The sequence below is a fragment of the Cyclopterus lumpus genome, chromosome 7 (genome assembly GCF_009769545.1).
Source record: "Cyclopterus lumpus isolate fCycLum1 chromosome 7, fCycLum1.pri, whole genome shotgun sequence".
NCBI lineage: Eukaryota > Metazoa > Chordata > Actinopteri > Perciformes > Cyclopteridae > Cyclopterus > Cyclopterus lumpus.
Window position 1 is genome coordinate 25,218,427 of NC_046972.1, and position 10,000 is coordinate 25,228,426.

General features: G+C 41.5%; 1 protein-coding gene across 7 annotated transcripts in view; it reads right to left on the minus strand.

Annotated features, from left to right (window-relative positions):
• Positions 1-1,172: 1,172 nt before the first annotated feature.
• LOC117733050 (tyrosine-protein phosphatase non-receptor type 7-like) overlaps positions 1,173-10,000 on the minus strand; it is a 22,177-nt gene continuing 13,349 nt past the window's right edge. For 6 of the 7 annotated variants that reach the window (XM_034536378.1, XM_034536380.1, XM_034536379.1 and 3 more), the window contains exons 6-11: positions 7,159-7,296; positions 6,897-7,076; positions 5,271-5,464; positions 4,257-4,370; positions 4,051-4,135; positions 1,173-2,836 (exon numbers count right to left, since the gene is read on the minus strand). In XM_034536378.1, the coding sequence (XP_034392269.1) occupies positions 2,732-2,836; positions 4,051-4,135; positions 4,257-4,370; positions 5,271-5,464; positions 6,897-7,076; positions 7,159-7,296 (816 nt within the window). In that variant the 3' untranslated portion in view covers positions 1,173-2,731. Of the gene's footprint in view, positions 2,837-4,050; positions 4,136-4,256; positions 4,371-5,250; positions 5,465-6,896; positions 7,077-7,158; positions 7,297-10,000 lie in introns of all 7 variants that reach the window. The other variant, XR_004609687.1, reaches the window with a different exon arrangement.

Consider the following 10,000-nt stretch of genomic DNA (forward strand, 5'->3'; position numbering starts at 1 on the left):
TATTTGGGGTTTTGAATTGTTGATCAGAGAATACATTCGAATGTGTCACTTTAATAATATTTATAATATAATATCAATTTTTTATTTTCTCGCATTTTCTAAAAGAATCGATAAGGCGAGAGAATTAATTTCAGAGTCATCAATAGTAAAAACATTTATTATTTGCAGCTCCAAACACATTTCCAGATGATTCCTGTCCCTTATTAAAACAAAATCAAACCTGACATGTCGCACCGCGGTGAAGTTGTTGGGTTTGTTTTATTTTGTTGGGTCTTTTTGTCTTGTCATTTCCTGTTTTATTTTGAAATAGTAACTCTCCTCTCGTTTCAGGTCCCTTGTCCTTCCTCACGTGTCACCAGTCTGATTGTCTTCCCTGATTCCTGATTGTTTCTCCACTTCCCTCATGTGTACTTATAGTCGGCGTCTCCCCTTGTCCTGTGCCAGTGTGTTCGTTTCTGTCCTTGCGGTCCCTCTAGCCCTGCGGTCCCTCTAGCCCTGCGGTCCCACTAGCCCTGCGGTCCCTCTAATCCTGCGGTCCCTCCAGCCCTGCGGTCCCTCTAATCCTGCGGTCCCTCCAGCCCTGCGGTCCCACTAGCCCTACGGTCCCACTAGCCCTGCGGTCCCACTAGCCCTGCGGTCCCTCTAATCCTGCGGTCCCTCCAGCCCTGCGGTCCCACTAGCCCTGCGGTCCCACTAGCCCTGCGGTCCCTCTAATCCTGCGGTCCCTCCAGCCCTGCGGTCCCTCTAGCCCTGCGGTCCCTCCAGCCCTGCGGTCCCTCTAGCCCTGCGGTCCCACTAGCCCTGCGGTCCCACTAGCCCTGCGGTCCCTCTAATCCTGCGGTCCCTCCAGCCCTGCGGTCCCACTAGCCCTGCGGTCCCACTAGCCCTGCGGTCCCTCTAATCCTGCGGTCCCTCCAGCCCTGCGGTCCCTCTAGCCCTGCGATCCCTCCAGCCCTGCGGTCCCTCCAGCCCTGCGGTCCCTCTAGCCCTGCGGTCCCACTAGCCCTGCCATTGTACCAAGTCTTGAAATACCAAGTCATCGTTTTCCGTTTTCATTGGATTCCTCCCAGAGAGTGATTTGGATTTTGTACAAATAAAGATGACTTTACCTGGAAGACCCTGCATTTGTGTCCTGTGTTCTTCCCGGACGTGACATGACACGATAACGGGGCCTCGTGCCAAAATATAGTTTTAATACTTTACACATTTCATTTCATATTTTGCTGACACTGCATGTTTCCGAATTATCATCAACTGACATCAAACGGTTCAAACTGATATAAACACAACAACATTTTAAGGACATTCAGCGTGTCGTGATGAAAATAGGCTTCACTTAAAGTCAAAGTAAACCACTTAGTAAGGTTTAGAAAACAACATCATCGTTGGCCTTAAAAAAATACATAAACAAACACAACATAAGTACGGAAAACACGCCAGAAAGATCAATAACGCAACGTCACAATAAGTCCAGAACACTTTGGGAAACAACGTCACTGAATGTGGCATATTATAGAATATTTATATATATATATTTATATATATATAAATATATATATATACATATGTATATATATACATATATATGTTTATATATACGTATATATATATATATATGCAGACCAGATGGTGTAAAATGAACTAATACAACAAAGGAGTTGAGTTGTTGAGTAAATGAAAACCATTTAACAACATGACGCTTCGTCGACACTCATCAGAAAGAACAATGCTATCAACAGATGACTGATTGTCTGTAACTAGTGTAGCACTAAAGCATTGTGGAATTAGATCGCTAGGTTGCTAACAGCTGGCCTGTTATCAAACTAATTCCACCATGCGTTCATGCTACATTGTAACCAGTGGAGCATTAAAGCTTGGTGGAATTAGATTGCTAACTAATGGATAGGTGGTCTGTTAGCTAGCGAGCTAATTCCAACATGCGTTCATGCTACATTGTAACCAGTGGAGCATTAAAGCATGGAATTAGATAGCTAACTAATGGATAGGTGGTCTGTTAGCTAGCAAGCTAATTCCAACATGCGTTCATGCTACACTGGTTACAGAGAAGAATGAGTGGAACAGTCCCTCCGCTTCACTCAAAGACTAGCTAACATTAGCTAGCTGACTAGCCGGCCATCCTTCTCTAGATCTGCATCCGCTCTAAATCATGGTGGAATTAGCAAGCTAGCCACAGCTGGCTAGAATGCTAATTCCAGCGTGTTTTAGTGCGACACCGGTTACAGAACATGAGCCGAGCAGCAGCTTCACTCTGGAGAAGGACTTGCTAACGTTAGCTCGCTAACTAGCCGTCCGTTTGCCTCCAGAGCTGCGTGGTCTGGTCTCTTCTTATCAAGCTGAGAAACAACCTCCTTGCTGTGTTGCACGACTTCTACTCTGATTGTGTTGCTATGGGGAACCGTGTTTAGAGCATCGGTCTTCTGCTCCATCAGGGTCAATGACAAGTAGATATTCAGTGTAGACTGAAGACACCGTGATGTCATGGTGGGTCAGTCAGGCAGCTGGGTTCAAACTCTTCTTTAATTATCTTTTCACTTTAATTTACTCTACATTTTCCTTTGTCTAAGTTCAGTTTTCCGAGAGACTTTCCATCCAGTGTGGACACACATATCCAGTTCTGTTTGATCCTGATGCTCTAAGGTACACTTCCTGTTTCCATGTCTCTGGTTCTGTTAATAACACGTGTTGGGTCTTCAGGGCTCTCTTGATCTCTTTAGGTGTGAAGCTGCTCTGGTTGGTTCTGCAGGTTCACATTCTGTGTGCTGTCCAGCTGGAGGTTCTGTAGCTTGATGCTGACTTGGTCCTCTGGGTTCTTCACCTGGTTAAGAGGACACACTGCTGTTACTGAAGACCTCACATCTGGAGCTGCAGATCTCAAGCAGGCAGTGAAATATCGGCAAAACACTAAAACGGTTCTATTTGTTCGTACCAGGAGTCAACCTCTGGTTCTTTAAAGTGAAGCTTCATGTGTTAAAGCTGCATTCTCTCTCCTGACCACCAGGGGCGACTCCTCTGGTTGTATAGAAGTCTATGCTTCATGTGTTAAAGCTGCATTCTCTCTCCTGACCACCAGGGGGTGACTCCTCTGGTTGTATAGAAGTCTACGCTTCATGTGTTAAAGCTGCATTCTCTCTACTGACCACCAGGAGGCGACTACTCTGGTTGTATAGAAGTCTACGCTTCATGTGTTAAAGCTGCATTCTTTCTCCTGACCACCAGGGGGCGACTCCTCTGGTTGTATAGAAGTCTATGCTTCATGTGTTAAAGCTGCATTCTCTCTCCTGACCACCAGGGGGCGACTCCTCTGGTTGTATAGAAGTCTATGCTTCATGTGTTAAAGCTGCATTCTTTCTCCTGACCACCAGGGGGCGACTCCTCTGGTTGTATAGAAGTCTATGCTTCATGTGTTAAAGCTGCATTCTCTCTCCTGACCACCAGGGGGCGACTCCTCTGGTTGTATAGAAGTCTATGCTTCATGTGTTGAAGCTGCATTCTCTCTACTGACCACCAGGGGGCGACTCCTCTGGTTGTATAGAAGTCTATGCTTCATGTGTTAAAGCTGCATTCTCTCTCCTGACCACCAGGGGGCGACTCCTCTGGTTGTATAGAAGTCTATGCTTCATGTGTTAAAGCTGCATCCTCTCTCCTGACCACCAGGGGGCGACTCCTCTGGTTGTATAGAAGTCTATATAAATGACTCTACTTCTCTTGATGTATTCCCTCAGTAAACATTGTAAACATTAGTTTTTGGTCTCAATCTCTAGTTTCAAGTCTTCTTCAATACAGAATGATGTTCATTTAGTAAATTATGGTCATTTAGAGTCAAACAGACCATAAAGCAGGGGATGCTTTAGGGCGGGTCTACAAGGTGATTGACAGGTTGACACCAGAGACTTATACAGCGTCTCTACGTCACTCCTCAGTCCAGATATGGTCACGTCCTGTTCACTGGTTGTGTGTGTGTGTGTATTTGTGTGTGTGTGTGTGTGTGTATATGTGTGTGTGTGTGTGTGTGTGTGTGTGTGTGAGTACCTGGCTGTGGTGTAACTGGGAGCTGTACTGGGCCAGTGTGGAGTAGAGGAACTGATACTGCCCTGTGGTCTGGATCATTCCCCCTCTGCAGAGGACAGAAAACGAAACGTTACCCCCAGACAGAGAGACACCAGAGTCTGAGACCAGAGTCTGAGACCAGAGTCTGAGACCAGAGTCTGAGACCAGAGAGGACAGCTGAGTCTCACCGGTCCAGTCGGAGCTGACAAACCGTCTCCAGGATGTCAACTTGTCCGCCGTCTCTGAGCTGCTGACAGCCGATACTGCTGACGATGAAACAGCCCGTCCTCCCGATACCGGCACTGAGAGGACAGAGACACCTGAATGTCAGCTGATAGCTCGAGAGATTTAAAACCAGGACCTCCAGGACCTCCAGGACCTCCGGGACCTCAAGGACCTCCGGGACCTCCAGGGCCTCCGGGACCTCAAGGACCTCCGGGACCTCCAGGACCTAAAGGACCTCCGGGACCTCAAGGACCTCCGAGACCTCAAGGACCTAAAGGACCTCCGGGACGTCAAGGACCTCCGAGACCTCAAGGACCTAAAGGACCTCCGGGAGCTCAAGGACCTGCGGGACCTCAAGGACCTCCGGGACCTCCAGCACCTCCGGGACCTCAAGGACCTAAAGGACCTCCGGGACGTCAAGGACCTGCGGGACCTCCAGGACCTCCAGGACCTCCAGGACCCAGAGGTGAGCAGGCCACTGATGTAGTCTGCACGTCTACCCATCCATACATCTTGTCACATGTTATTTTTCAAACATAATTCTTTATACTGTGAATATTTGCGCCTTTTAAACACTTTACAGCTCTTCTTATTTAAATATATGTTTAATATTTTTTTTCTTCTTGTTAGCAAACATTTTTGTCACGAGCAGCACTTTTTTTTAAATTAAAAATGAATAAATATGTATATACATATACACATATGTATATATATATACATATATGTATATATATATACATATATACATATGTGTATATGTATATATATATATATATATATATACATATACACATATGTATATATGTATATATATAAACATATGTATATATGTATATATATATAGATACATATATGTATACAGTATATATATATATATATATATATATATATATATATATACGTATATATATATGTAGACATATATATATATATCCTCTGTAAATACATAAATGTTACCTGATTGATAAGGAACCCACCTGCAGTGGACAACGATTGGTCCGGGACCAAGGATGGGGCCTGTGATTGGCTGAGAGCCGGACGGGAGGAGGGACTGTCGGTACGTCTCCACCTCCTCCACCAGTCTCAGCAGAGAAGCAGTGCATTGTGGGATGTGGTGGTCAGGCCAAGAGGTGAACCAGTAGTGTCTGAAGGAACGACGCTCCGAGCACAGCTGGGAGCACACACACACACACACACACACACACGCACAAACACAAACACACACACGCACAAACACACACACACACACACACGCACACACACACACACACGTACAAACACACACACACACACACACACACACACAGGCGTACACACACGCACACACGCGCACACACACGCACAAACACACACACGGGCACACACACGCACACACACACACACACACACACACGTCAACTTTCATTGTCAACAGGAGCAGTTGATAGAACCCCGTATAAAACGAGAATTCAACCTAAGTAGTAGTTTAGTTGTCTAAACCTAACTAGTAGTTTAGTTGACTAAAACTAACTACTAGTTTAGTTGTTTAAACCTAACTGAGTAGTTTAGTTGTTTAAACCTAACTGAGTAGTTTAGTTGTTTAAACCTAACTGAGTAGTTTAGTCGTTTAAACCTAACTGAGTAGTTTAGTTGTCTAAACCTAACTGAGTAGTTTAGTTGACTAAAACTAGCTACTAGTTTAGTTGTTTAAACCTAACTGAGTAGTTTAGTTGTCTAAACCTAACTTAGTAGTTTAGTTGACTAAAACTAACTACTAGTTTAGTTGTCTAAACCTAACTAGTAGTTTAGTTGTCTAAACCTAACTAGTAGTTTAGTTGTCTAAACCTAACTGAGTAGTTTAGTTGACTAAAACTAACTACTAGTTTAGTTGTCTAAACCTAACTTAGTAGTTTAGTTGTTTAAACCTAACTGAGTAGTTTAGTTGTCTAAACCTAACTAGTAGTTTAGTTGTCTAAACCTAACTTAGTAGTTTAGTTGTTTAAACCTAACTTAGTAGTTTAGTTGTTTAAACCTAACTGAATAGTTTAGTTGTCTAAACCTAACTGAGTAGTTTAGTTGTTTAAACCTAACTGAATAGTTTACCAAACTATTACAAAACTAAAAGAAGCAAAACTGAAACTGTTGAAGTGAAGTCGAACACTCGTCCTAATATCGTCTCTCTGGCATAATATGAATGAAAATATGTTTTGAGAATTACCGATTTCATTTTAATAACTGTATGAAAAACAAACTTCTCCATCGCGAAACCAAAAGGTGATTTTAATCTCAAATGAGCGTTGACTAGTCTGTCAGTCTGGTCATTTCTCCAGAAGAGGTTATGGAACGTCATCGAATGTGGAAACACGGTTTCAGATGAGCTGCTTCTTCAAAGCAACGTGTTTATTTAGACCTTCTGGTCGGTTCCATCAATCAGCTTTAATCAACACGTGGTGGATTATATCCAATCATTTCATATTGATGCTGCATTGTATGACGTATAGTATTAGTATAAGTACATTATGTTATACCTCTGAGTTATAGTCCATTAGAAAGTATAATGTACCTCTGAGATGTAGTAGAGGAGAAGAACACACTAACAGTACTTGAGTAAATACTTTGTGTACCTGGATCTCCATGTCAGTGACGGTGAACCCGTCTTTCTCTCGGCTGTTTCTGACTCTGAGGACGAATCTGCCGAATCGTCCCGTCTCTCCTCCCTCTTCCTCTTCCTCCTCCTCCTCCTCCTCCTCCTCTTCCTCCTCCACCTTCCTCTTCCTCGGTTGCGGCCAGTACAGCTCACATTTCTGGAATCAAACACCGCAGACACTTTCAGGATAAGTGAAGAAGAGGAAGATCGGAGGAAGGAGAGGAGTCGTGTCTCCTCACCTCGTTGTTCTCCTTCAGCCTCGTCACCATGATGATGATGCTGCTCCTCTCCTGCCACACCATGTCCCAGAAGTCCCCCACAGTGTGCAGCATCGGCCCCTGGGTGGCGATGAAGGCCCTGGGAGCTCCTCTGTGACCCTGTAGCACAGACCAGGTGAGACCATCAACTGATCAATCAATCAAGCAATCAATAAATAAATAAATCAAGCAATCAATAAATCAAGCAATTAATAAATCAAGCAATTAATAAATCAATCAATTAATCAATCAAGCAATTAATAAATCAATCAAGCAATCAATAAATCAAGCAATTAATCAATCAAGCAATTAATCAATCAAGCAATTAATCAATCAAGCAATTAATAAATCAATCAAGCAATCAATAAATAAAGCAATCAATCAAGCAATAAATCAATCAAGCAATCAATAAATCAATAAATAAATCAAGCAATCAATCTAGCAATCAATAAATCAAGCAATCAATCAATCAATAAATAAATCAAGCAATCAAAACCAACCAACTAACCAACTAACTAAATAACCAACCAACAAACTAACCAACTAACTAAATAACCAACCAACCAACCAACCAACCAACTAACTAACTAACTAACTAAATAACCAACCAACCAACTAACCAACTAACCGACTAACTAAATAACCAACCAACCAACTAACTAAATAACGAACCAACCAACTAACTAACTAACTAAATAAACAAATAACCAACCAACCAACTAACTTAATAACCAACCAAATAACTAAATAACCAACCAACCAACTAACTAAATAACCAACCAACTAACCAACTAACTAACCAACCAACCAACCAACTAAATAACCAAACAACCAACTAACTAAATAACCAACCAACCAACCAACTAACTAACTAACCAACCAACCAACCAACCAACTAAATAACCAACCAACCAACTAACTAACTAACTAAATAACCAACTAACCAACCAACCAACTAACTTAATAACCAACTAACTAAATAACCAACCAACCAACTAACTAAATAACCAACCAACTAACCAACTAACTAACCGACCAACCAACCAACCAACCAACTAAATAACCAACCAACCAACTAACTAAATAACCAACCAACCAACCAACTAACTAACTAACCAACCAACAAACCAGCCAACCAACTAAATAACCAACCAACCAACTAACTAACCGACCAAACAACCAACCAACCAACTAAATAACCAACCAACCAACCAACTAAATAACCAACCGACCAACCAACTAACTAAATAACCAACCAACCAACTAACTAACTAACTAAATAACCAACCAACTAACCAACCAACCAACCAACCAACTAACTAAATAACCAACCAACCAACTTACTAAATAACCAACCAACTTACCAACCGACCAACTAACTAAATAACCAACAAACCAACTAACCAACCAACCAACTAACTAACCAACCAACCAACCAACTAATTAAATAACCAACCAACTAACCAACCAAACAACCAACTAAATAACCAACCAACCAACTAAATAACTAAATAACCAACCAACTAACCAACCAACCAACCAACCAACTAACTAACTAAAATACCAACCAATCAACCAACCAACCAACTAACTAACTAAATAACCAACCAACTAACCAACCAACTAACCAACCAACCAACCAACCAACTAACTAAATAACCAACCAACTAAATAACCAACCAACTAACTAACTAAAAAACCAACCAACTAACCAACCAACCAACTAACTAAATAACCAACCAACCAACCAACTAACTAACTAACTAACTAACTAAATAACCAACCAACTAACCAACCAACCAACCAACCAACTTACCAACCGACCAACTAACTAAATAAACAACAAATCAACTAACCAACCAACTAATTAATAAATCAATCAAGCAATCAATAAATAAAGCAATCAATCAAGCAATCAATCAAGCAATAAATCAATCAAGCAATCAATAAATCAATACATAAATCAAGCAATCAATCAATCAATCAATAAATAAATCAAGCAATCAAAACCAACCAACTAACCAACTAACTAAATAACCAACCAACAAACTAACCAACTAACTAAATAACCAACCAACCAACCAACTAACTAACTAAATAACCAACCAACCAACTAACCAACTAACCGACTAACTAAATAAATAACCAACCAACCAACCAACTAACTAAATAACCAACCAACTAACCAACTAACTAAATAACCAACCAACCAACCAACCAACTAAATAACGAACCAACCAACTAACTAACTAACTAAATAACCAACTAACCAACCAACCAACTAACTTAATAACCAACCAAATAACTAAATAACCAACCAACCAACTAACTAAATAACCAACCAACTAACCAACTAACTAACCGACCAACCAACCAACCAACTAAATAACCAAACAACCAACTAACTAAATAACCAACCAACCAACCAACCAACTAACTAACTAACCAACCAACCAACCAACCAACTAAATAACCAACCAACCAACCAACTAACTAACTAACTAAATAACCAACTAACCAACCAACCAACTAACTTAATAACCAACTAACTAAATAACCAACCAACCAACTAACTAAATAACCAACCAACTAACTAACCGACCAACCAACCAACCAACCAACTAAATAACCAACCAACCAACTAACTAAATAACCAACCAACCAACCAACTAACTAACTAACCAACCAACAAACCAGCCAACCAACTAAATAACCAACCAACCAACTAACTAACCGACCAAACAACCAACCAACCAACCAACTAAATAACCAACCAACCAACCAACTAAATAACCAACCGACCAACCAACTAACTAAATAACCA